Here is a 27,760-nt window from a genome sequence, read left to right as displayed (position 1 = left end):
GATCAAGTAGATAGGAAAAGGCTTTGACTAGCATGAATATAGCCACAATCTGTTCACACCAAGGAAGGATATTGCTGATGCTCAAGCCATTTATCTACAGTATTTGTGGAATATTGAGATGTATTATGGCAAGGACAAGTTTTTCTGTACCTGACCCACCTAGAGCCAATTCATCTCCCTTTGGAAAACTCCTTGGGGAGAGAGAGAGGGGTGTACTGTACCTCCATTGCCAAGGGGAAGGAAGGGGAGAATGGCAGTGCCCTTCATTTGTCCAATAGTGTACATGTTTAGTTTAGTAGGAGACTGAGCACCAATTACTGTAGTGTAACCCCTGTACTACACAGATTTGAAATCGCTGTTCCTGAAAGACAGTTCGGTATCCTTAACTACAGTATTAATTCCAAAGCCTCTTTTAAAAAAAAATTATAGCAAAGGAAATAAAAACCACATAATATTGCAGAATAGCCCATTTATTTAAAAAGTGCTAATAGTGTTTTGTCGATCCTTCGTATAAACAAGTTCTAGAAAACTGGATAGGTTTATGCATCTTTTTTAAACCTGCATCATTCTGGACAGAAGAAAACCACCGTGAAATATTCAAATACTGTTCCTGCAAAATAATTATAATAAATATTAAAATGGTCAACCAGTAGTTTAAACTTATTATTAAAGATTAATTTATTTCTTTCTTTTATACATTCTACATTTTCTAATTTTCCTATTCTCCAGTTGCTTCCAATACAAACCATTTTCTTTATGTCCTCTTACCACATTATCTGCAATTTTATATATCTAATAAGAAAAAAAAAAGATAATTTTCATCGGGTAGGTTTGAATTTACAGATCCCAAAATTATTCTTCCGTCTGATCCAATTATCACATGAGCTGTGAGGCTAGGAATTGGGCACTTCTAAAACTGATGGTTTCATAATACTGTATATTTGTTGCTTGTACACACACACAGAAAAGCAACATGAACAGGGGGGGGGGAGGTGGGGAGTATTGAACTGCTGATGCTCTATGTGAAATGGGTATCCTGTGATTAATATTGCTGGGTTTAGATCTAAACTGGTACCATTTACAACTTTGGGGAATGATGAGAGACCTTGCAATTACTAAAGTGCAATATCAAAGGTGCCTTATCACAAGGGGAAAAAAAATCTTAGGAGGAAGTAAAGCCATTTTGTGGCTTCTCACGGAAGTACTTTTGTTATCAAATTACATCTTGATTCTATGAAAAACTAAAGACATCATCTAATGAACAAAGAGAACCATTTGAGCCAAACTTAGAACATTCTTAATTTCTTAGACATAAGGTAATGGCATCTCAAGATGATATAAATTATACTTTTGATAAATCTCTTGCAATTAGATAAGAAAAGTACCACAGGACCTGCTTTCTATATATCATATTCATCAGCGCTGTATATGATGAGAATTAAGTATTTAAATAAAATTGTATTACACCTATACCTACTTGGCAACTCTGTGAAACAAATAATAATAGCCATCTTGTATATAAACTTTACTAATGCCATATATTAGCAGCAAATTATAGTTAAATGCCCTTTCTACCATGCTTATATAAATGTCCTGTTCTGCCTGCCTAAAACCAGAAAAGGAATATTTGCACTCTGTAAGAGTTACAGTGTATCAAGATGATCACAGAATTATGCAGCTATTACATTATAGGGACATTTTGTACACAGTAGTGGCTGTGAGCAGCTCATAACAAGGAAATAGATTAATGACTGGAATAAATGCAAGAGTTATGGGGAAGAGACCATCAATCCAATGTACCTTTGACAACCAAAGAAAACCCCAAGTACCCTAACGGTTAAGTAACCTTGTTCCAAAGTAGATAGGAAAGCCACACAATTTCTTAAGCACCCATAATAGGTGCAAAGTCACCTCCCTTCGTTAAATGTTTAAAACCAAGTTTTTGGAGGTAGAGTTTAACTCCTAACCCGAGGTGAAAAAAATTAGCTAAAATTACTGCATGGTGCAAATTATGGGAAATGAAGTTGAAAAATATCAAAACTCAAGGTATGACTCAGTAGGTAAAGGATAGCGACTCCTCATTATCTATATTTTTCATTTATAACATCTCTTGCCTATAAAACGGGTAAAATTCTGGGTTGTATACAACTCATTTAAAATTATGGGTTTGATTCAATATTGAAAATTTACTTCAGAATCATATTGTAATTCAATATTGAAAATTTACTTTAGAAACATTGTGATTCAATATTGAAAATTTAAATTTACTTGAGAAACATATTATCCTTCAGTGCAAAGCTGGACAGCCGTTGAGTCGTTTAACGAGCAGTTAAGTGATGGGTTGGAGTAAGGGCGAAGCCCAGTGCCTCCTTTCCTATCAAAAGTCTTTTTGCTGCGTCGGGCACAGACATACTGATGCATCCTTAATCAAATTTTTCATTTTCTTTTTCTTTCAGGAAGTGAATGCTGGCAGTTGGTTGTGATTGTACAGCAAGACACTTAATTGTGTGTGGGGGGGATGGATTTTACATAGTTTTTTTCTTTGTTAAACCAGCAGTAGATACGTTCTATCTGCGCTCTTGCTAGAAGCATAATTGTTCACAATCATCTCCAGGTGCTGAGTGTAGGTCGTAGCCTCATTGTGGTGACAGGCGCATGCTTTGAGGGGGGAGGAAGTGGGCTTTGCTTCTTCCTTCCACTCATTGGGTACATCTGCTTCAGCCGCTCCTGCACTTACTCCCCTGGCTCATTCCTCAGGGTGTGTGGCAGGAGCAGACATTCAGGTGGTGGTAGCATGTAAGGTTCCTCCTGTGTTCAATGCACCACATTGAAGGTTGGCTCTTCTCTGTGCTACTGCTGAGGAAAAGTGTTACTTAGGGAAGATTTTGCTCTCCTTAGATCTTTCACGTAGGCTCCCCAATGCCAGTTTCTCCTTAGTGATGCCAGTGGTAAAGGGTGTGTCGGTGTTCTCGGTAATGTCTGCAGTAGTTCTTCCTCCCTGGGTACTCTAGGGACGAAAGGACGTGTTCCTCCAGTGCCAGAGTTGGGTGTTATTTTCTGTGCATCTACCTGACCTGGTCACCCCCGCCCCCGCCCCTGTGCCTCACCCCAACTCTTGTGCCGGGGGGTCAGGATTCTGCTCATTCTGTAAATGCGACTTCTCTCCCTGAGAAAGTGTTCCCCATTTTTGTGGTTCTTGATGGAGCAACCCTTTTGGGTTTCTTCCCTTGGGGCGCATTGTTGTCTTGGGTTCTCAGACTGATTCCTCTGCTTGCAGAACCTGAGGGGGAGCGTTGGAAAGAGGAGGAAAAGTGTGCGTTCTTTTTCCTACTCTGACTCGCCTTCCTCCTTGCCTTCTTCTGCTTCCGACTTTGTTCGCTTCTTCCGAGATGAAAAAGTCTTGGGAGAGGTGGTCGGGAGCCACAGCCCTGTATTTCAGTCCCTTGGCTTCTAGCCTCTTATCCCTTAGGGCATGGCTTAAGTACCTGATATGGAACTAGTGTTATAGCTTCAAGTTTAGGGACCCCTGGGTTGATACACGACTAAAGTCAGGATCCTTGGTCGCAGCTTCAAGCCTAGGTCACACCGAGACCACAACTTGGGACCTAGGCTGCCTGGGTAACTAATCAGGACTTTTGTTGTGGCACCCATGTTTCTGCCCACCGGGGCTACCTTCAGTTCTATCCTAGGGACAGAATATTCATATTTTTTGGGGGAGGGGATGAGTCACCGGAACAACCTGTTGTGCCCTCTTCACAGGATGGGTAAGAGAGAAATTGGATTTCATCTACAGCGACAGAGGCAGATGATTCCGGGTTAGTACTTCTGGGCCGGGTGCTTATTATAGTACCCTCTTCAGCCCTTTATCCCTTACCTTCTCTCTTTTGTTGATATAGTACTCATCCAGTCTTCCAACATCCCTGAGAACTCCGACATTTTAGACAGAGGTAAGAAAGATGTTGAGTAGATCACTTGAAGAATTCCATCAAATGAAATATTCTTGCTTTCAGTGGATCTGAACTGCGTACTTTTGCATCAATATATTGTCAGTACCTCCATTCTCCAGCCACAGTTTAATTTAGCAGTTCAGGTCTCTGTGGTTTGAACTAGGTGTAGTACATATTACTCACTGTTAACTTGAGAGGACAACAAAGAAAACATTTGTATGGTCATGTAGTCAAAATACTGCCACTTATATCTTTGGATATTAATATACAAGCCCAACATATAAACGAATGAGTATATTCGTGTATAGTGTTCATTAAAAGAAAAACGTGGCAACAATTAAATTATAATTTTTCAAAACAGAATTGGCATGCAGCGTGCCACAAAGTCAAAATTTGGTTGAATGCTAATAAACAATGGAAGTTGGTACAGAGCCTGATAAATACAAGTACAAGTGCAGAGTACATGAAATCATGCCTCCATGATAAAATGAAGTTCAAAGTTGTGTTGGAGGTAGAATATTTTTGCATAAAAGAAATGATCAACAAAAAATAGAAATTTGCCATGTACAAAATGGTGTGAGAAATCACTTTTAGGTACTTTTATAAAATTAAAGCACCAATTTATCAGTGTTCAACTAGTGACCTTCACCAATATCTCTAGACTAATATAAATGCCTACTATGTATATATCAAAGACAAGCATACACAGAAAGTAAAGTAACACACCCTTACATTTATAATATATGATGGAATATACACAGAACTACTGGAACTCACCTTTTGTTGGTATGTCCACTTGACAATAAATGGATAAAGAGTCAAGAACAAGGCTATATCAGCAGCAGTTATCGTATGACCACAAAGATAAGTTCTTGTTAACAATTCCTGATCAATATAATGTAGATTACTGTTTAGATCCTGAAAATTAAATTTTTCAATAAAATATATATCCGGTATCACAACTTTAGATTCAATTTTTCATTACTTAACCGACAAAATTTTGTAAAGTTTAAAAAACAATACAAAACAGGCAAAATTTCCAAATGTGATCTATCATGAGCAAACATTTCACACTAAGATATAAATATGATGCAACAATAAAGCAAATTTTAGATATTTTTTATTTTCCAGTTTACACAAACAAGAGTATCTCTCTAGCACAAGGTAGAGACAGCAACTGAAACATAACATGACGGCTAACAGCAATGGGATAAATGTCCATATATAAAAAAAAAAAAAAAGTTGAGCCTTTTTACACCTTTGGCCTCAGATTTGAGATGAGATTTTCAAATTTTGCAATATAATCTCAGCAAAATATAAACCTTTGCTCTTTAATATAGCAAACTGGCTTATTGGTGGGAAGAAGTTCCAAAGTACTCTCTGTAAGGATTGATCCCTCTTGGAATATAACTTTCCTCGTTCAAGTGGATACAGGATACATAACTCCAATAATTTCCTATTTAGCAAGAAAAAAAATGCTTTAAAAAAACACCATTAACTAAGAAATAACATTCTTTTTAAAAAACTAATTCTTCTTAACTATACAACCTGAGCCCTTTATTAACAGAAGCATGACTTCAGCAAAGTTGGAAACAGCCATTAAGCTTTTTAACAAGATAATCATAGTTGTCTGGTAGGTAGAGGTACCTTCACTTTGATTTTTGACCAGAGACTTGTGGGTTGGTTAGGCTGCCAGTGGAACCTTAAGGAATCAGGTTTGTATAGTTAGAAAAAATACAGATTGATTAAAACAGTGATTTGTTCCTAAACGTAATACAACCTTCAACCTTTAACAGGACTTTTAATAAGAGGGTAGAACTGCTAGTTAACTGACCTGGGAAATATCCATGTACTTTGATCCTGCAAGGGGGTGAAAGTCAGGTTCCTGTCAACCTCCTAACTACCTAAACATAAAGAGGCCAGTTCTACCTAGGTCCTTACCAGCAGACTAGTAGGCAATTGCGGAAGAACCTATATCCAAAAGGAAATAGCATTTGAATGTACAGTATGGTCATCAGGAAAAATGTGTTGCAAACATTTCATCCATCCTCCTCATCTGGGAGAATGGGGGAAGCACTTCAGTAGAAAACTTGTCTGTATGTAAAGTAACGACTAATTCACTCATATTTTACCTCTCCTTCTAGACTTATGTCACAACCTCTTAGAAAAGATGCTACTTGTCCTGTGAGGGAGCTAGTTTCGTATTATGAAAGAAAAAACCTGGTTCAACTACACACTTTTGTCTAAATACCTGGCTCAAATATGAGTGGGAACTTTTCATTGCAGAGAACAAGAGCAGTTTCTATCGGCAGAGGTAGACCAAGAAGTTTACAACCTACTGAATAGATGTTCTGACCAAGGAAAAGAAACATGCTGTCAATGTCATATGACTGACTTTCCCGATGAACAGGAAAAGAGGAATATTGCAGTTATTTAGACAACTCCCTTAAGTACTGCATGAAAAGCCATTTGTTTGGGGGGGGAGACAATATTTTCTAGGTTGTGCCTTTGAAAGGTGTGGCTAACCAAGAAGAGTACGCTAAGACAATACAGTATCTCTCTCGGGACCTCAAGCATAGGTGGCAAATTAGATACCAATCAGCTTGCAGGCACCAGGGTCACCTAAGAACCTGAAGCAATTAAAATTTGATTGGATCACTTGATGAAATTGGGCTAAATGGGAGAAAGGTATAAATGTTGAGATTCTTCCAGAGGTATAGAAAGGAGACGTCCAATACCACAGCTGGGTCTGAAAGGGGGAAAGAAAAAAACGGGAACTTTTTGCTAAGCCAGTGACCTCCACGCCTCATAAAATATTTCTACCACTTACGAATGTAGGGACCACACTGTTTCTACTACTCTCCCCTGATGGGTAAGCTTCTCTGCTGCTAGTATTTTACATTACCCTGGACTGAAATCTCTAAGATAATCTACTAGCAGTTCTCTCTACCTATCATTACAACTGTTTTAATTTAAAAGTATAAATGTCTGTAGTTTGGCAAAGTCAAGATTACTTAAAAGCAAGGAACCACAAAAATCTATACTTGAGAATATTAACTCAGAGTTGTCTGGGTAATCTATTTCATAATAATAATGATAATGATAGCCTGATTGTGTGATGAGCCAGACACTATAGCATCTGCTTTGTCAACTCAGAGAAAGAAAGGGTGACTGTTCCTCCCTGCACATGGACATATGCCACTACAGCTATGTTGTCGCTGGTCAACACTACAGAAGCATTTCCTAAAGCAGTGTTTTCATCATTACTCCCACTGAGAGGTTCTTGTCTTCTAGCCACTAAACAAGATTGTCACTCGCCCCTTGTACCAGCAGTAAAGGATGAGAACGAGGATCCCTGGCAGCTGACCATTGACAATTCAAACTACACCAAAGGGGTCTTCAAGTGGCTGCGCCCGTGAGACTTAAGTTTTTCAGGGGATAACAGGTTTAAAGGTTACTCATGTATGGCAAAGGCAAGGGACAGTGACAATACCCTTGAGACTGACCATATATACTGACCGAGGACAAACTTTCAAAGCCAAGTAGGTTGTACCTGTCGAAGAAAGAACGGTTGTATCACCTCCCCGAACTTGAAGTGGTGAGTGTCAGATGGAAAGACTATTGCTACTGCATTATTGAGTAGCAGGCTCTAGCACTTCATTCTCTGCTTTGGCGTGAGACCTGATTTCTCTCTGTTTATCATGGTCACAGATTGCAGCAATAAACATGATTTCGATCCTAAAGCAACTGCACTTTCCAGGCTGGTAACATCAAGCCAATTACAGCAATTCAGTGTCTAAACAAATTTATCCTGTACAAATGGGCCAAAGTAATAAACAAAGTGAGCACCTGAAGAGCAGTGGAGAGTCTGCAGCACAGATCTTTGAACTGGTACATTTCTCACTTGGGAACAAAGAATACTTGTGAGAGGACAATGGATGGGTATCTGAAAATATGTCCTTCAGATCCATGCAGAGTGAGATAAGTCTCTCTAGGATGAAAGACAGTAAGGATCATACTTTACCATTCCTAAAATATGTTTGACAAAAAAAACTGGTCAAAAGAGAGATTGATAATCCGCCTCCGAGGTTTACAGTAGAACCTTGAGGCTGGTCAACCATCAAACTCCAGTACATTTTTATCAGCATTGCTCCAACCTCTATCAATGAGATAAGAACTTTCAGTAAACCTGGATGGTAGGTGTTGAAGTGGATCAAATGACAAGAGAAGGGAGGTCAACAATACATAAAGGGTATTATGTAACAGTACCAAGGGAATTACTCCTGTTACTGCCACATTGCCCTACAGCATGACAGGCATCTCCCTACTTGTGGCAGTTGGAGAGGCAGACTGCTTACCTCAGCATTTCTTCCCTTCTTGCGACTGGAGAGAGGAACTGCCTACCTCAGCTTTTCTCCCCTTCTTACCACATTCTGGACTGAGTGTGACAGGCTGCCTGAAAGGATAGGCAGAGCTCAAAATCTGTTGATAGGCAGGGATTGCAGGTTTTGAAGAACCAGACGGCCCGCTGCGAGGACCTGGGAGTTCTATAGGAAACTGCACAAACGATAGGGAAGTCCTGGCAGTCAGTCTTCCATCTACCCACTGCTACCACACCTTCACTACTATTATTTTATAAAAACCAGACACTTACATTATTAACTTCCATGTGAAGTACAATGCTACACAGTACAGTACTTTGATTGTTATCTTAAGACTTAGACACCAACATGAGGCAAGATAAAACGATGTATGTAGAGATTTATTTTTGTATTAAATATTTAAAGAGAGCAATGTAAAGTTGGAACTGATATATGTTGAACCTACAAAGAAGGGTATTATTGTACAGTATAAGATACAGTACCCTTCTCTCCAGCGAACAGCTGCATTTGTCCGAGACACCAAAGTACAGTATTCACCAGAACCGCAGACCTAGAAGCACTTACAGAAGTAATACCTTCTGTGACTGTGTAAACCAAACTGGCATGACTACATCATACTGGTGAGTTGAGTATCTTGTCCACTACCTAGTTACATTTCAACAGCCGTTTCCAGCTCATGATGAAGATACTCCTATATTAATGAACTAAAGTTTAAATTTTGAAAAGGAACAAACTCATGATTATATTTTTAATACAGTAGCAATCACTTACTTCAAAAGTCGAACAGCGGAATAAATCGGTTGCAAATTGAGTCAGCCAATCTTGAGTCATACATCGTTGCAGTACTGTGGAACCCTCTAGAGAATGCTTTTGTAAACGTACCAAATTCAAAACTCCACACACAAAACCGTAAAACTTTTTTCCTCCAACCTCTACCATGACCTGAAATGAAAAAAATTATGGTACTATAACAATAAATAACCCACATTAAGTACAGTTCTACTTATTTACTGCTGTTTTATATACTGTACATAAGAGGGACTGATATAATGATGTTTTCATTATAGGCTAACCCAAAATGAAAAAAAAATATAACAAGAGTACCTAACCATTAAGTAACACAATGGATTTAAAAAAAAAAAAATACAACTTGGGGTAAAAAAGATGCAAAAGAATACCACAGCTAAAAAAAAAAACAGAACAGAACAGTAATATGATATATAATTTTTTTTTTTTTTTTTTTTTTTAATAAAACCATCTAAATTCTTTGTGAATTATGCTATGTATATTTTACCAAAGCCCAGAAATAAGAATACAGTAATGTATTCAAATATGATATTTTGATTATAAAATAAATTTTTGAATATACTTACCCGGTGAATATATAATAGCTGACGTCTCGGACGGCTCAACAGAAACACAAAAACTCGCGAGCGATCGCCGTGACGGTTGTGGGTGTGCCCACCAGCGCCGACTATCGGTCAGATACCGCATATACATGTAAACAGCCTCAGTTCTTCTCATTCCGCTGGGTCTCTATCGGGGAGGAAGGGAGGGCCTTTAATTTATATATTCACCGGGTAAGTATATTAAAAAATGATATTTTAATTATAAAATAAATTTTTGAATATACTTACCCTGTGAATATATAATAGCTGCAACTCTTCGGCTCGACAGAAAACACACTCAAAAAACTCGCGAGCGATCGCTATGAAGGTTGCGGGTGTGCCCACCAGCGCCAACTGTCGGCCAGATACCACTCTTGCATGTAAACAAAACCTTCAATTCTTCTCGTCCCGCTGCGTCTCTATTGGGGAGGAAGGGAGGGTCATTTAATTTATATATTCACCGGGTAAGTATATTCAAAAATTTATTTTATAATCAAAATATCATTTTTAAATATTTAACTTAGCCGGTGAATATATAATAGCTGATTCACACCCAAGGCGGTGGGTAGAGACCAGAGTTAATTAAGTTTACAGCGTATAAGCTAAGAGTTTTTTCATTTTGACAGTTATCAATATAACAAAACCAAAATATATAGGTACCTGGTAAGGAAGTTGACTTAGACGATTACTCTGCCTTGTAAGTCTGTCTTCCTCATGGAGCCCAGCGATCCTCTTAGGATGCTGAAAGACTCCCAGGAGCTGAAGTATCAAGGGTTGCAACCCATACAACAGGACCTCATCAAACCCTTAATCTGGGCGCTCTCAAGAAATGACTTTGACCACCCGCCAAATCAACCAGGATGCGAAAGGCTTCTTAGCCTTCCGAACAACCCATAAAAGAATATTAAAAACATTTCAAGAGACAGATTAAAAGGATATTGGAATTAGGGAAGTGTAGTGGTAGAACCCTCACCCACTACTGCACTCGCTGCAACGAATGGACCCAGTGTGTAGCAGTCCTCGTAAAGAGTCTGGACATCTTTTAAGTAAAATGACGCGAACACTGACTTGCTTCTCCAAAAAGTCGCGTCCATAATACTTTGCAGAGATTTATTTTGCTTGAAGGCCACGGAGGTTGCTATATCTCTAACTTCGTGCGTCTTAACCTTAAGCAAACATCGGTCTTACTCATTCAAGGGAGAATGAGCTTCTCGTATTAAAAAAAAATCTGATAAAATATGACAAAGCATTCTTTGACATAGGCAATGAAGGTTTCTTAACTGAGCACCATAATGCCTCAGATTTACCTCGTAATGACTTAGTACGAGCTAAATAGAACTTAAGAGCTCTAACAGGACATAATACTCTTTCCAGTTCGTTGCTTACGATCTCTGATAAGCAAGGAATATCAAAAGATTTAGGCCAAGGACGAGAATGCAGTTCATTTTTGGCCAGGAAACCAAGTTGAAGTGAACAAGTGGCTTTTTTCTGTAGAAAAGCCGATGTTCTTACTGAAGGCATGAAGTTCACTGACCCTTTTAGCCGAAGCCAAGCACACTAGGAAAAGTGTCTTGAGGGTGAGATCCTTCAGGGAGGCTGAATATAATGGCTCAAACCTGTCTGACATGATGAACCTTAGGACCACGTCTAAGTTCCATCCAGGAGTTGCCAAACGACGTTCCTTAGAGGTCTCGAAAGACTTAAGGAGATCTTGGAGATCTTTATTGTTGGAAAGATCTAAGCCTCTATGTCGAAAGACCGAAGCCAACATGCTCCTGTAGCCCTTAATCGTGGGAGCTGAAAGGGAGTGAACCTTTCTCAGATGTAAAAGAAAACTGCGATTTGGGCTACAGAGGTACTGGACGAGGACACAGATGCTGACTTGCACCAGTCTCGAAAGACTTCCCACTTCGACTGGTATACTCTAATGGTAGAAGCTCTCCTAGCTCTTGCAATCGCACTGGCTGCCTCCTTCGAAAAGCCTCTAGCTCTTGAGAGTCTTTCGATAGTCTGAAGGAAGTCAGATGAAGAGCGGGGAAGCTTGATGGACATTCTTTACGTGGGGCTGACGTAACAGATCTACCGTTAGAGGAAGACTTCTTGGAAAGTCTACCAGCCATTGAAGTACCTCGGTGCACCACTCTCTCGCGGGCCAGAGGGTAGCAACCAACGTCAACCTTGTCCCTTCGTGAGAGGCGAACTTCTGCAGTACCTTGTTGACTATCTTGAATGGTGGGAATGCATATAAGTCCAGAAAAGACCAATCCAGTAGAAACGCGTCTATGTAGATTGCTTCTGTATCTAGGACTGGAGAGCAATAGATTGGTAACCTTTTGGTCAACGAGGAGGCAAAGAGGTCTATGGTGGGTTGACCCCAAGTAGCCCAAAGACTCTTGCCCACGTCCTTGTGGAGGGTCCATTCCGTGGGTATCACCTGACCCCTCCGACTGAGACAGTCTGCCAAGACGTTCAAGTCCCCCTGGATGAATCTCGTCAACAGGGAGATGCCTCGAATTCTTGACCATAAGAGAAGGTCCCTTGCGATCTCGAGCAGCGTGAAGGAGTGTGTGCCTCCTTGCTTGGAGATGTACGCCAAAGTTGTGGTGTTGTCTGAGTTGCCTCTACCACTAAGTTTCGAAGAAGCTTTCTAATATCATCAAGGCCAAGTGAACTGCTAATAGCTCCTTGCCGTTGATGTGCATGCTCTTCTGACTTGAGGTCCACAGACCCGAGCATTCCCGACCGTCCAGGGTCGCACCCCAACCCAAATCCGACGCGTCTGAGGACAACACGTGGTTTGGGTTCTTGACTGCTAGGGATAGTCCCTCTCTCAGACTGATATTGCAGTCCCACCATTTCAGGCATGCCTTAACTGGTTCGGAGACTGGGAATGATACCGTCTCTAATGTCTTGTCCTAGTTCCAGTGAGATGGAACCGGAGAGGCAGAAGGTGTAGTCTCCCTAGTGAGACAAACTGCTCCAGGGATGAGAGAGTCCATACGAGACTGTTCCAACTCCTGACTGAATAAACGTTTCCTTTCAGCATTAGTTGGACTTCGAGCAGGGCTTGACTGCGAATCTCCATCCCCAAATATAGAATAATATGGGATGGGATCAGTTGGGACTTTTAGGTTGACCAAAAGTCCCAACTCCCTGGCCAGACTCAACGTCCAATGTAGATCCTGCAGACAGAGAAGACTGGACGATGCTCTGAGAAGCCAGTCGTCCAAGTACAGGGAGGCTCGGATCCCCGATAGATGGAGGGATTTTGCCACATTCCTCATGAGCCTCGTAAACACGAGAGGCGCAGGACTTAGGCCAAAGCACAGGGCTCGAAACTGGTACCCCACATTCCTGTAAACAAACCTCAGAAACGGTTGGGAATCCGGGTGTATAGGAATGGGGAAGTATGCCTCCTGAAGGTAGAGAGAGACCATCCAGTCGCCTTCCAAAAATGCTGTCAAGACAGCCTGGTAGACTTCATCGTGAAGTTTGTCTTGACAATGAACACATTGAGCGCACTTGCCTCTTACGTACTCCTGCAGTGAACATGGCTGCCAAATCATTGGAGCCATCCCTGAGGGACTTGTTCCTGCAGAGAACGTGGCTGTCAGACCATTGGAGCCATCCCTGAAAGCCTTGTTTATGCATGACATAATTGTACAGCAAAACTTCAAAGGCTCGAAAATAGCTGTGAAGTCGACCTGTAAAATCTTGGAGCGTCTCATGGCCAGGCGCCAGGGTGAGTCTATGAGGTTTGAGAAGTCTATCTGGGCAGAGGCAGGAACTCCCAAGCCGAGAACTTCTCTCGTGTCATATCAGACTCTCGCTCTATAAGCCAGTTTAAAAGAAGGGAAAGCAAAGGCTGTCTCCCCCAAACTCCTCCTGGTGAAAAACCAGTCGCCTAGCAAACGTTAAAGCACTCTTAGAAGAGCGAGAGAGCACTAGCTTATAAAACAACGGCTTCGAAGTAGCTAGGCCTAGTGTAAGCTCTGACGTTTAGGCGAACAAGGAGCAGCAGTTACAAAAAGATCCGGACAAAGATCCTTAAAAATCAGCATGATTTATTTAAAGTCCATAGAGGGATAAGCAGCTTTAGGCTCCTCTCCGTCTGACAGAGTCCTCAAGGGAATATCAGTAGGAGGGGGAACAGCAACTTCCTCATCTGAAGGAACCTTGTCCGACAATAGCAGAGTCTCAAGCAAGGGAGAGACCTACCGTGGTGGCAATGCTTTACAAGCAGAGTCCACACGCACTGGTGCATTAGTAGCGGACCAGGACGCAACGTCATGTAACTGCTTGACAGTCTGTGAACTGTCAACAACAACAGGTGCGTGAGGACGCACAGCGTCCACTCGAGACTGCTTTGACCGCCTAGACTGAGCAGTCAAAACAACTCTAGAATGCGGAGGTTGACGCTCAGCGTCAAAACAAGTCAACTCCGATTGTTAGCGAACGTCCTGAACGTCAACAGGAGCATCAGCAAGTGGCCTAACGTCCAAATGTGGCTGAAAATCCACACGAGACCGCATCGAGTGTGGTTCTAAACAACCTGACTGACGTGACTTGGCTACGCCAACGTCAACAGGACGCACAAAGGAACGTTAGGGTGGCTGAAGGCCAGGATCTCGATGAGATAATCGGCTAGGCTCAACGGACTTATCGGCAGAATAGTCTTCCATAAGGGAGGCAAGCTTATTCTGCATGTCTTGCCGTACAACCTATTTAGGATCAACGGGAATGGTTGCGGTAAGAGACGAGGGTAACGTCTGTGACCGCAAAACCTTGCCTACAAAAAGACTCTCGGAGTCTGTGTTACGCTTTTGTTAGGCGGCGAGCAGTCTTCCGATGACTGCATAGGGTCAGAGCTGTCCTAATGGTTAAAACCAGGACGCTGGACCTGTCCTGAAAGGACTGACTTTTGCTTAAAGGGCCTTGAAACCTTGTTCCACGGTTTCTTATGTGAAAAGCCTTCGGATGACGAGGAGAAAATCGTCTCTCTCGCCTTATGGTAGGGGTGATCTTGGTAAGATACACCCGATACCATAGAGGGAACGTCTGTTCGCTGATCAAGGCCTCTCGAACCCATAAGTCGTACGACATTACTTCTCCCCTGGGCTTGGGAGCTTGCAAGAGGTCCCGGACTAGGCGAACGACAGGCACGAACAGACGAACCCTCGGTCGCAACACTGATAACACTTTGCGCAATATCACTTTATCACTACGATTTTCTGTTTTGCACTTATTTCACTAAAATCGAATTTTTTAACAATTCACATTAGGTATGAATAAAACTGATTTCTACCTGAAGCACGCAATTCTACCCTCATCAAAAGGTTGTAATTGCGAAATCAGTCGTATAATGTAAGCACATTAATACCAGCAAAAAACAGTAAACATATTCTAAGATAAAAAAATCAGTGGCTGGGGAAGAGACTAAACACTAGTTCATTCAAAACTACGTTTTCAATCTCTCACCGTACATTGCCTTGGGACGAAATTAAAAAACTAAAAACGTTTTATCCTTTCTCCCCGTACAGAGACTAGGGACGAGAGTAACTCGAGAACAACATTACCCGCTTGGGACGAGATAAAGATCGGAACGTTTTCTCTCCTCTCTCTCCCTCCGTCTCTATCTCTCTCTCTCTCTCTCTCTCTCTCTCTCTCTCTCTCTCTCTCTCTCTCTCTCTCTCTCTCTCTCTCTCTGATTTCGCACCTAAGAGAAGAGCCCACTTACGTTTCGTCAAAAAAACAGGTTATTTGACCAAAGGAAAAAACTGAAAGGTTTTTCAATTAAAAAGTTCCTTTAAAATAGAATTTAAAACATTTAAGCTTTGAAAGAAGAATGAACAAAACGTCAGAATCGATTTACTCTTTCTGCAAAGTGAAACCGTGATACTCTCTCTCTCTATCGTAACGATAGAGCGCAAACTGCGTAGCATAAATAAACTAAACGTTAGTTCATCTTTGAAACAGTACGAAGACTATTCAAAGAAAATCTTTCATAAAATATCTATTAAAAAATATTCATTTAATAAGTTTTAAATCATTAGCTCTGTAAAAGCTATTTGCGATTGAAAGGGCTCAACGTTGTTTAACTTCGGTTTCCAAGTTAGGACCGCCTACTCTCAGGAAAGGTCGCATATAAACAAATCATTAAAATTTATTTTGATGTTTATTATAAATGGAAAGCTAATCGAAGAGGCCTAATAAAGGCGGTTGAGATATAAAATATATAGAGGAAAATCGATAATTAATTTATAACGTGATAAGATAATTGCTAAAAGCCTAAACACACTTCCGTACTGACGGAAGGGTCGGCCATTTAAAAGTCAAGGAAAGTCCAAAAAACAATCCAAAGTCATCAAAAATTAAATCTATCCAAAAACGAGTTCAAGATTTAAGTTGAAGATAAAACACCTGTACTGCGAAAGCTCAAACCAAAATGAAGTACTTCACCAAATATGTTAAGAAAACTCCAGGTTCTACAGCGAGTATGAATACGTCTTGTCGTCAACGTCGACAGAGAAGAATTGAAGGTTTTGTTTACATGCAAGAGTGGTATCTGGCCGACAGTTGGCGCTGGTGGGCACACCCGCAACCTTCATAGCGATCGCTCGCGAGTTTTTTTAGTGTGTTTTCTGTCGAGCCGCAGAGTTGCAGCTATTATATATTCACCGGCTAAGTTAAATATTTAAAAATTTATTTTATAATCAAAATATCATTTTTAAATATTAAACTTAGCCGGTGAATATATAATAGCTGATTCACACCCATGGTGGTGGGTAGAGACCAGTATTAATACAATAACGGCGTATATGCTTAGAGTTTTTGACAGTCATATCATAACAAAACCCAAATAAATATAGGTACCTGGTAAGGAAGCTGACTCTGACGATTACTCTGCCTTGTTAGTCCGCTTTCCTCACGAAGCCCAGCCATCCTCTCAGGATGCTGAAAGACTCCCAGGAGCTGTTATATCCAGGGCGGCAACCCATACAACAGGACCTCATCAAAACCCTTAATCTGGGCGCTCTCAAGAAATGATATTTGACCACCCGCCAAATCAAAAAGGATGCGAAAAGCTTCTTAGCCTTCCGTACAACCCAAAACAAGATTAAAAACATTTCAAGAGAAAGATTAAAAGGATATTGGAATTAAGGGAATATAGTGGTAGAACCCTCACCCACTACTGCACTCGCTGCAACGAATGGACCCAGTGTGTAGCAGTCCTCATAAAGAGTCTGGACGTCTTTTAAGTAAAATGAAGCGAATACCGACTTGCTTCTCCAAAAGGTCGCGTCCATAATACTTCGCAGAGATCTGTTTTGCTTAAAGGCCACGGAAGTTGCTATAGCTCTTACTTCGTGCGTCTTGACCTTAAGCAAGCAACGGTCTTTTTCACTCAAGTGAGAATGAGCCTCTCGGATTAAAAATCTAATAAAATACGACAAAGCATTTTTAGACATAGGCAATGATGGCTTCTTAACTGAGCACCACAAGGCCTCAGATCCACCTCGTAAGGATTTGGTACGAGCTAAATAAAACTTAAGAGCTCTAACTGGACACAGTACTCTTTCAAGCTCGTTGCCTACGATCTCTGACAGGCAAGGTATATCAAACAACTTAGGCCAAGGACGAGAAGGCAGTTCATTTTTGGCCAAGAAACCAAGCTGAAGTGAACATGTTGCTTTATCTGTAGAAAAGCCGATGTTCCTACTGAAGGCATGGATCTCACTGACCCTTTTAGCCGAAGCCAAGCACACTAAGAAAAGGGTCTTGAGGGTGAGATCCTTCAGGGAGGCTGAATGTAATGGCTCAAACCTGTTGGACATTAGGAACCTTAGGACCACGTCTAAGTTCCATCCAGGAGTTGCCATACGACGCTCCTTAGAGGTCTCGAAAGACTTAAGGAGATCTTGGAGATCTTTATTATTGGAAAGATCTAAGCCTCTATGTCTGAATACAGAAGCCAACATGCTCCTGTAGCCCTTAATAGTGGGCGCTGAGAGGGAGCGAACATTTCTCAGATGTAGGAGAAAGTCTGCGATTTGGGCTACAGAGGTACTGGAAGAGGAAATGGATGATGACTTGCACCAGTCTCTAAAGACTTCCCACTTCAACTGGTATACCTTGATGGTAGAAGCTCTCCTAGCTCTCGCAATCGCTCTGGCTGCCTCCTTCGAAAAACCTCGAGCTCTTGAGAGTCTTTCGATAGTCTGAAGGCAGTCAGACGAAGCGCGGGGAGGCTTTGATGAAGATCCCTTACGTGGGGCTGCCGTAAGAGATCCATCCTTAGAGGAAGACTCCTTGGAACGTCTACCAGCCATTGAAGTACCTCTGTGAACCACTCTCTCGCGGGCCAGAGGGGAGCAACCAATGTCAACCTTGTCCCTTCGTGAGAGGCGAACTTCTGCAGTACCTTGTTGATGATCTTGAACGGTGGGAATGCGTACGCGTCCAGGTGAGACCAGTCCAGTAGAAACGCATCTATGTGGGTCACCTCTGGATCTGGGACTGGCGAGCAATACGTCGGGAACCTTTTGGTCAACGAGGTGGCAAAGAGGTCTATGGAGGGTTGACCCCAAGTCACCCAAAGACTCTTGCACACGTCCTTGTGGAGGGTCCATTCTGTGGGGATCACCTGACCTCTCCGACTGAGACAGTCTGCCAAGACGTTCAAGTCCCCTTGGATGAATCTTGTCAACAGGGAGATGCCTCGATTTTTTGACCAGATGAGGAGGTCCCTCGCGATGACGAACAGTGTGTGGGAGTGAGTGCCTCCTTGCTTGGAGATGTACGCCAATGCTGTGGTGTTGTCTGAATTGACCTCTACCACTTTGTTTCGAAGAATGCTCTCGAAACTCATCAAGGCCAAGTGAACCGCTAACAGCTCCTTTCCGTTGATGTGCATGCTCTTCTGATCCGACGTCCAAAGACCCGAACATTCCCGACCGTCCAGAGTCGCTCCCCAACCCAAATCCGAAGCGTCTGAGAACAACACGTGGTTTGGGTTCTTGACTGCCAGGGACAGACCCTCTCGCAGACTTATGTTGCTGTCCCACCAGTTCAGGCATGCTTTTACTGGCTCGGAGACCGGGATTGACACAGCTTCTAAAGTCTTGCTCTTGTTCCAGTGTGAGTCTAGATGGAACTGGAGAGGGCGAAGGTGAAGTCTCCCTAGCGAGACAAACTGCTCCAGGGATGACAGAGTCCCTAAGAGGCTCATCCAACCTCTTACTGAGCAACGGTCTTTTTTCAGCATGAGGCGGACTTTGAGCAGGGCTTGCTCTATCCGGGTGGCAGACGGAAAAGCCCGAAAAACTAGACTGCGAATCTCCATCCCCAAATAGAGAATCGTCTGGGATGGAATCAGTTGAGACTTTTCTAAGTTCACCAACAGTCCCAACTCCTTTGCCAGACCCAACGTCCAGTGAAGGTCCTGCAGACAGCGATGACGGGACGATGCTCTGAGAAGCCAGTCGTCCAAGTACAGGGAGGCTCGAATTTCCGATAAATTAAGGAATTTTGCCACATTCCTCATGAGCCTCGTAAACACGAGAGGAGCAGGGCTGAGGCCGAAGCACAGTGCTCGAAACTGGTACACCACATTCCTGTAAACAAACCTCAGGTACGGTTGAGAATCTGGGTGAATAGGAATGTGGAAGTACGCATCCTGCAGGTCGAGAGAGACCATCCAGTCTCCCTCTCTGACCGCTGCTAGGACGGACTTCGTGGTCTCCATCGTAAATTTTGTTTTTATGACAAAAACGTTGAGCGCACTGGCCTCCAACCTCCCGTATGCTTTGGGACTAGGAAGAGACGGTTGTAAAATCCTGGTGATTGAAGGTCCGAGACTTTCACCACCGCTCCCTTCTCTAGCAACAGAGACACCTGCTGATGTAGAGCTTGTCTTCTTGACTCCTCTCGATACCTGGGAGAGAGGTCTAGAGGAACTGTTACTAGAGGAGGTCTGCGTACAAACGGTATTTTGTACCCCTCCTTGAGCAACAACACAGACTCTTGGTCTGCACCCCTCTTCTCCCAGGCCTGCCAGAAGCTGTTCAGTCTGGCCCCTACCGCTGTCTGAGGACGTGGGCAGTCAGACTCTGCCACGGGAGGACTTGGATCCTCTCCTCTTGCCTCTCTTTCCGTCGGCACGAGCGCCTCCCCTGCTGGGGGCTCTGCCACGAAAGGGCGGGATAAACCTAGTCGCTGGAGTATTGATTCTGGGCCTCACAACATAAGAAGAAGAAGGAGCTCCCTTGCGAGCAGAAGTAGCCATCAGGTCATGTGTATCCTTCTGTACAAGCGAAGCCGCAATGTCCTTGATCAGCTGTTGAGGAAACAAGGCAGCTGATAAGGGGGCAAAGAGAAGCTCCGACCTTTGACAGGGAGTAACTCCTGCTGAAAGGAAAGAGCAAAGGGTTTCCCTATTCTTCAGGACTCCAGACGTAAAGGTGGCGGCGAGCTCATTGGAGCCATCGCGGATGGCTTTGTCCATACAAGACATAATAAGCACGGAAACATCCTGGTCGGCAGACGAGATCTTCCTGGTTAATGCTCCTAGAGACCAATCTAAAAAGTTAAAAACTTCGAAGGCCCTGTAAACCCCTTTAAGGAGATGGTCAAGGTCCGAGGAGGACCAACAAACTTTAGAGCGTCTCATGGCCAGGCGACGGGGAGAGTCTACGAGGCTTGAGAAGTCACCATGGGCAGAGGCAGGGACTCCCAAGCCGAGAACTTCTCCCGTGTCATACCAGACGCTCGCTCTAGAAGCTAGTTTAAAAGGAGGGAAGGCAAAGGCCGTCTTCCCCAAACTCCTCCTGGTAACCAACCAGTCGCCTACCAAACGTAAAGCCCTCTTAGAAGAGCGAGAGAGCACTAGCTTAGTAAAAGAAGGCTTTGCAGCAGCTATGCCTAGCGCAAACTCTGACGGAGGCGAACGAGGAGCGGAAGTAACAAAATGGTCTGGGAAAAGATCCTTAAAAATCATCATGATTTTCTTAAAGTCCATAGAAGGTTGCGCAGCCTTAGGCTCTTCAACGTCTGATAAAACATCCAAAGGATTATCAGTAGGCGGAGGATCAGCAACATCCTCATCTGAAGGAACCTCGTCCGACAATTGATGAGTCTCAAGCAAGGGAGAGACCTGCCGCGGTGGCAATGCTTGACAAGCAAAGTCCACACGCAAAGGAGCAGCAGTAGCAGTCAAGGAAGCTACGTCATGTAACTGCTGAAAGGACTGACCAGCAACAACAACAGGAGCGGGAGGACGCTCGACGTCAAGTCGAGACTGCCTAGATTGAGCAGTCAAAACAACCCTTGACTGCGGTGCTTGACGCTCAACGTCAAAACAAGGCAACTGAGCTGGTTGGCGAACGTCCTGAACGTCAACACGAGACTGCGGCAGCGGCTGAACGTCAACACGAGACTGCGGCAGCGGCTGAAAGTCAACACGGGACTGCATCGAGTGAGGCTCCAAGTCACGTGACTGACGTGACAAACTACCGACATCACGTTTCGTAACATCAAAAGGACGAGTAAAGGCTCGTTTGGGCGGCTGACGGCCAGGATCTCGATCAGCGTAACGGCGAGGATCATCGTGAACCTGCTCAACGGTATACTCCTCCATAAGGGAGGCAAGCTTATTCTGCATATCCTGCAGGACAACCCATTTAGGATCAACGGGAGTCGGTACGGGCCGAGACGATGGTAACGTCTGTGACGGCAAAACATTGCCTTTACTGAGACTCTCGGAGCCCGTGTTACGCTTTCGTTTAATTGGCGAACAGTCTTCCGACGACTGCAAAGGGTCAGAGCTGTCCCAATGGCTACAGCCAGGATGCTGAACCTGTCCTGAAGGGACTGACTTCCGCTTTAAGGGTCTAGAAACTTTGCTCCAAGGTTTCTTTCGCGAGAAGCCTTCGGATGACGAGGAGAAAACAGCCTCGCTCGTCTTATGGCAGGGGCGATCTTGACGAGACACGCCCGATACCATAGAGGGAACGTCTGTTCGTTGGTTAAAGCCTCTCGTCCCCTTAAGTCCTACGACATTACTTCTCCCTGGTGCAGGGGAGCCTGAAAGAGGTCTCGGACTAGGAGAACGACAAGCACGAACAGACGAACCCTCGGTCGCAACACTAAAAACACTTTGCGCACTAATCACTTCATCCCCACGATTTTCTGATTTGGCACTCTGACACTTTAACACATTCACATCCGCCATGAGTTGATTACGGTCCGATGCTAAGGACTCAACTCTCTCGCCCAAAGCTTGAATGGCAAGCAACATATCCCGCATGGATGGTTCATGAGTGCTAGTAGAGGGTTCAGGAACAACTACTACAGGGGAAGGATTAGGTTCAGGGGCATGGGAGGAGGAAAAATCCATCGACCTAGAGGAGCTTCTCCTCACCCTATCTATCTCAAGCTTACGAGAATATTTATCAAACTCTAGACAGTCGAATTCCGAAAGTACCACGCACTCATCACACCGATCTCCTAATTGGCAGGTTTTACCCCGGCAATTAGAACACACGGTATGTGGGTCGAGAGAGGCCTTGGGAAGACGTTTGTTACAATCCCTAGCATTACATTTACGAAATTTAGGTCCAGGGATAGGAGAAGGGTCAGCCATTTTGAAAAGTCAAAGAAAATCCAAAAACAATCCAAAGTCATCAACAATAAACGCTATCCAAAAAAGGGTTCAAGAGTTTTAATTGAAGAGAAAAACTCCTGTCACTGCGAAAGCTCAAAACCAAAAAGAAGTACTTCACCAAGAATGACGAAAACTCCGGGTCAACAGCGAGCAGAATCAACTTTTCGACAAGACCGACAGAGAAGAACTGAGGCTGTTTACATGTATATGCGGTATCTGACCGATAGTCGGCGCTGGTGGGCACACCCGCAACCTTCACGGCGATCGCTCGCGAGTTTTTGTGTTTCTGTCGAGCCGTCCGAGACGTCAGCTATTATATATTCACCGGCTAAGTTTAATATTTAAAAACTGTTCCAACATGGCAAGAAATATGATCTACATTAGATTTTGTTTTACAAAAACTTTATTGGTAATCTGAATGAGAATTACAAGTGTTCACAGTAGGGAAAGTAAATATCTAGGTAAAATTCACAGCCAAGGGTAGTAGATCTTTCATATATAAACTATAAAAACTTTTAAAAAATAAACAAGAGGAAGAAAAATAAGATAGAATAAATGTACCCTATAGCAAGAGAACTCTTAACACAAGACAGTGGAAGACCATGGTACAGAGGCTATGGCCCTACCCAAGACTAAATAACAATGTTTGAATTTGGAGTGTCCTCCTAGAAGAGCTGCTTTGCATAGTTAAAAAGTAGTTATCTACCCTTACCAAGAGGAAAGTAGCTAACCTCTTGAGCAAAGAAGAATTGTTTGGTAACCACAGTGTTGTCAGGTGTATGAGGACAGAGGAGAATGTGGAAAAAATAGGCCAGACTATTCAGTGTATGTGTAGGCAAATGAAAAATGAGCCATAAGAAGAGAGAGGGATCCAATGCAGTACTCTCTGGCAAGTCAAAGAACTTAATAACTCTCTAACAGTAGTACAGTATATCAATGGGTAGCTTGTGCCCTAGCCAATCTACTAGACTATTTTTACTAATAACAAAGAGTTTAAAATTTCTACATAACCACATAGTTCTTCCATCAGAAATGAAATATCCCAAGCCATATATAATTGCATTTTACCTACAAATCGACATTACTGGCAACGTCAAGGTAAAGCTAGATAGACAAAATTGATTAGTGTGTGTAGTATATTTTCTCTGTGAGCGATTACAAGACTAGTTTTGTAGATAAGTGCTACTTTGAAGCTAAACCACCGCCCTTGCTTTTACACCTGATTCGGATTACCCAGACTTCAATTGTTAAAGTAAGTCATTGCAGAGTTATACACAGAATAAATCTCAGCCTAAGATAAGGATACGGCTGTGTAACAGGGGGAGGGGGGGTAAGGGGTGAAACGTTTCGTGGCCACCCCGGGAGGTAAGGATACGGCTTCTAGGTTAGGTTAGGTGGTGCTCTTGCGTTTGTTTCCCTATTAAAATCAGACGATGTTAAAGATAGAGAAGTTTGTTTTCGAAAGAAAACAAACTCGAGAAAGAATGCCGTTTGAGAGAGAACTGCGGCAGTTAGTCCGTATGTGTTATTTCACCCTCTTATTTTTGCATGAAGACCTTTTTTCTGTTAGTTTTGTTTGTTTCGGCTATTATTATCTTCAGTAATTCGTTACTTTTCATTTTAGCCCACCCAAAACTCCGATTCCCACCTGAGGTTCCCCCAGTTACTGTTGTGGGTTATGTTTGGTGGTGGTAATCTGAAAGGAATACTTTTGAGGAAGGGAATAAAACCAGAACACAATAAGACAAAACCATAACTAATGGGGAAAAAAATAATTTTCATAAAAAAATGGGGTAAAATTATAGAACGATGCAATAAACAGTTTGTAGAAAATAAGACTGGTTTTTAATGTATTTTGTGGTGTTTTGAATATTTTGATAATGATTCCTGGTGAAAAACCATAATTTTTTTTAATTATGTGGGGTCAACTGCCATAACTGGAAAGCTATAGCTTTGCGCTAGTTATCATCATCAATTACGTTCGAAACACCTTAAAATGTATAGTACAGTGTAAAGTACTACTGTACTCTAATTGTATTGATATTAAAACTAACTTTTTTAAACTTGGTTTCCATTAGTCATTGTCATAACAAAACCAGTCATTGTTACTGTAATTAAAAGCGAGTAATAGCAATGAAACAAGGTAAAAACGCAAGAGGTTTTATTTACAAGGGCTTCCAGACGCAGAGATAACTGAATTTTTTACCCCATTTTCTATGTAGTTGTTCGTTGTAGTTTTCATCGCATTACACACGTTAATTAACTGAGATAATAATTTATTAGTTTTCGCTCAGCCGTATGTTCACTTCGCTCGCAATTAAACATTATCTCATTGTTCCTATGTTCTGGCAAGCAGAACATGTTTTGCTACACGCTACTGTATAGCCTCGTGGGCTAGTATTTCAGGGCTAATTATCAATTATACACACTTAACAATGGGGTGAGTTGTAGGTTCATGCAACAGCCTATGTTCGAAGATGAATTTAGATTCCATTTCCAACGGTCAGCCTAAATATCAAAACACTCATTTCTAGCCTAACATTTTATTACCAACTTGTTAAATAAATTACAAGCTTTAATTATATTGGATATTCTTTTTATATTTCTTATGCTGGCTATCCCCCAAATTTGGGGTAAGTGCCTTGGTAGAGATATAGATTACAAAATTGAAAACAAATTACAAAGAGGCTTAGAATATAAAATGTTGGGCCCTTTAATCTCTTTGAACAAGTAACTTACGACAGAAGCACTACCTATCGGTTTTTCTGAATTACCGGGTGGATAGAGGCTCCTGTGGCCTGTGCCGAGATGACTAACGGGGGGGGACTTTTATCAAAATTTAAAAGTTCATTAATGAAGGTTTCTGCCTGTATTATATGGAATTCAAAATAATGTCTTGGTAATTATCAGTTCAATTATGCAATTTTCAATGCCCTACCTAATATTGCACAGGTTTGTAATGAAATCAAAAGTGGCTGGGTGGGATACTACCACAATTTTACTCGGACATGCCCCGACACGAAGTATAGAGGGAATGAGGATCTACAGCCGTCTTTGCCATGAAGCAGTTGCAGCATTTGCCCTTCCCTGGCAAACATTCAATCACAACCAAATACTGAGAAAAAAAAAACGTACGCTGTCAATACGTTTAAATATCACAGCGGTCAATGTAATAAGTGGATAGAGAACCAACACGCTCTCCAGCCGGATAACAGCTCATTAACCATTTCAACGACCCAAGTAATCTCCCTTAAGGGGAATGGTTTGTATGTCGCTTAGGAACTAATTATTTTAATAGTATAAAAGGCTTAGCAGCGACCTGTTTTTGATTGGAAGCAAATTTTTGGGTAAATATATAATACTTTAACTTCTAGCGAAACTGGAATTAGCTATAAGAAAAGGACGCGTGCTGGCTACTGTAGTTTGATATTTTTCTCTATATGTTTAACAGGGGCTGGGGCATAATAACTTGCGTATCGGTCTATTAAAATGTGAAGTATGTTTTTCACTCTTAAGTCCATCGTTTACATCTGAGAGACTGAACTGAACTTATTGCGCATGCGTTGTTTCCTAGGGTTGGGGAGCGTTCTGTGCATTTACAATGACGTATTTGTCAGGTGGTTTTTTTAAACCAATTAACAGCTTACAAGAACTTCATAAGTTCCCGGATGTTGTTCTACAACAGCCATTTTATTTTTCCACCTTCCCCTTCAGTTTCAACTTAACTACCATTACATAAGGATGTCTCAATGAAGGAACTTTAAAGAAGTAACTGTACATCAATCTACTATTTTGAAATTTAATGTAATTTCATTTATGTCGGCAATTGATTATGACGTTAGTTCTCTTCATTCAGTGTAAGGCTATTGTTACTCAAGTGAAATTAAAAAATAACCGCGAAATAATGCCTCAAAGGTCCGATTCTAACTCAAGTTTTCGGGAAGACCAGCACATTTTCTATTGCAAAGCTTCTGTAAAGATTGTCAAGACAAAAAAAAAAAAATAATAAAAGACGGTGTCAATCATAAGGTAAGGAATTATTTTGTATATACTTTATTATAATGTAGGGATTTATTTGTGATTTACCTTTAGTTTGTGACATAGGAGGGGGGAGGGGGGGCTTGCCCACGTCTAGGGGTTATGACCTGGGAACTACTAGGTTAGGTTGGGTGGGTTTAAGTTCTGCACCCTTTCACAAACCTCTAAAGTTATAAATAATCACGTTTTGGCCTGTTTTCAGCCACTTACATGAACCATATATTTTTCCAACGGCTTATCTTGAGCTTATTTTGCATTTAAGACCATTGTTGTTGCTGCAAATCACTCGTTTATGGCATTTACCCACCCAAAAAACCCCGGTTTCCCACTGGGGTCCCCCATAATTATCTTTATATGAGGGAGTCCAAAAACTCATGAACGGGTGGTTTGCCCCAATAATCATGGTCAAAAATGCATAAAACACAAGATGGAGTAGGAAAAGCATATGGTTTATGTATTTGGCTATAAATTAAAATATCATATATTTACCAATTTTAGTGATTGAAACCATAAGAACACATGACAACTACTTACCCCATTTTTATCGGAAACAACTTTTACCTTCCCAACACCAAGATATTTCGCAAAATCTGACAAAATCTTTTTCTCCATTGCAGCTATGTCACAAGATATACCAGGAAACTAAGAAAATAATCGTAATCGGTAGTTTCCTACTGTATGATCATACAAATCGATGACAGAAACTATCCAGCCACACCGTCTGATTGGACTTCAGTTTCCACTAGGTTCCTCGTTGCTCTCCCCACAACACCGAATCTGTGATTGTGGGCACACTACTAGAAGAAGCTTTTGGTCATTTTTTTTTTAATGAGGCGCATTTGCCCTGAGTCGCGGTGACATTTTAGCTCGGGATAAAGGTTCCTATTAGCTGATTGGTTGGACAAAATAATCCTAACCAATCAGCTAGCAGGAAAATTTTTTCCGAGCTAAAAGGGCACCCGTGCGAGTCAGTGCAAATGCGCCTCATTAAAGAAATTTGAGTATAGTAGGTGCAAAGCGCTGCAATCTGCAGAAAATGCATTATGACTAGTTACCTCCTACACATACAGCACAGCTTGCATACTTTTAATTCTAACTTAAAGGTCCTTTCTTAAATACAGGGCAACCTCTGTAGTTGGTGTTTATAGATTCCCTATTTCTGTGTTATTATTTCTAGTTTTTCTTAAATTATAACAGATAAGCATGTGATCTGTGGTATCCTCTGCCTCCCTACTCAACACACAAAGTCTATCCATATCGTTCATGTTTCTAAAATTTTATTTTAATTCTAGCATATTCAACCTTGTTTTTATAACTATCTATTACTGCTTCATTAGTTCTTCT

General features: G+C 42.0%; 1 protein-coding gene across 1 annotated transcript; it reads right to left on the bottom strand.

Annotated features, from left to right (window-relative positions):
* Positions 1-452: 452 nt before the first annotated feature.
* Positions 453-27,197, bottom strand: AIMP3 (aaRS-interacting multifunctional protein 3). Its single transcript, XM_068378958.1, has 4 exons — positions 26,951-27,197; positions 9,101-9,271; positions 4,725-4,865; positions 453-610 (listed from the first exon to the last, which is right to left on the bottom strand). Exons 1-4 carry the CDS (start codon positions 27,026-27,028, stop codon positions 485-487), a joined length of 516 nt encoding a protein of 171 aa, XP_068235059.1. The 5' UTR covers positions 27,029-27,197; the 3' UTR covers positions 453-484.
* Between the last annotated feature and the right edge of the window lie 563 nt (positions 27,198-27,760).

This window comes from Palaemon carinicauda, chromosome 8 (genome assembly GCF_036898095.1).
Source record: "Palaemon carinicauda isolate YSFRI2023 chromosome 8, ASM3689809v2, whole genome shotgun sequence".
Lineage (NCBI taxonomy): Eukaryota > Metazoa > Arthropoda > Malacostraca > Decapoda > Palaemonidae > Palaemon > Palaemon carinicauda.
Note: the sequence above shows the minus strand (reverse complement) of the source record. Positions and strands in the feature narration are given on the sequence as shown.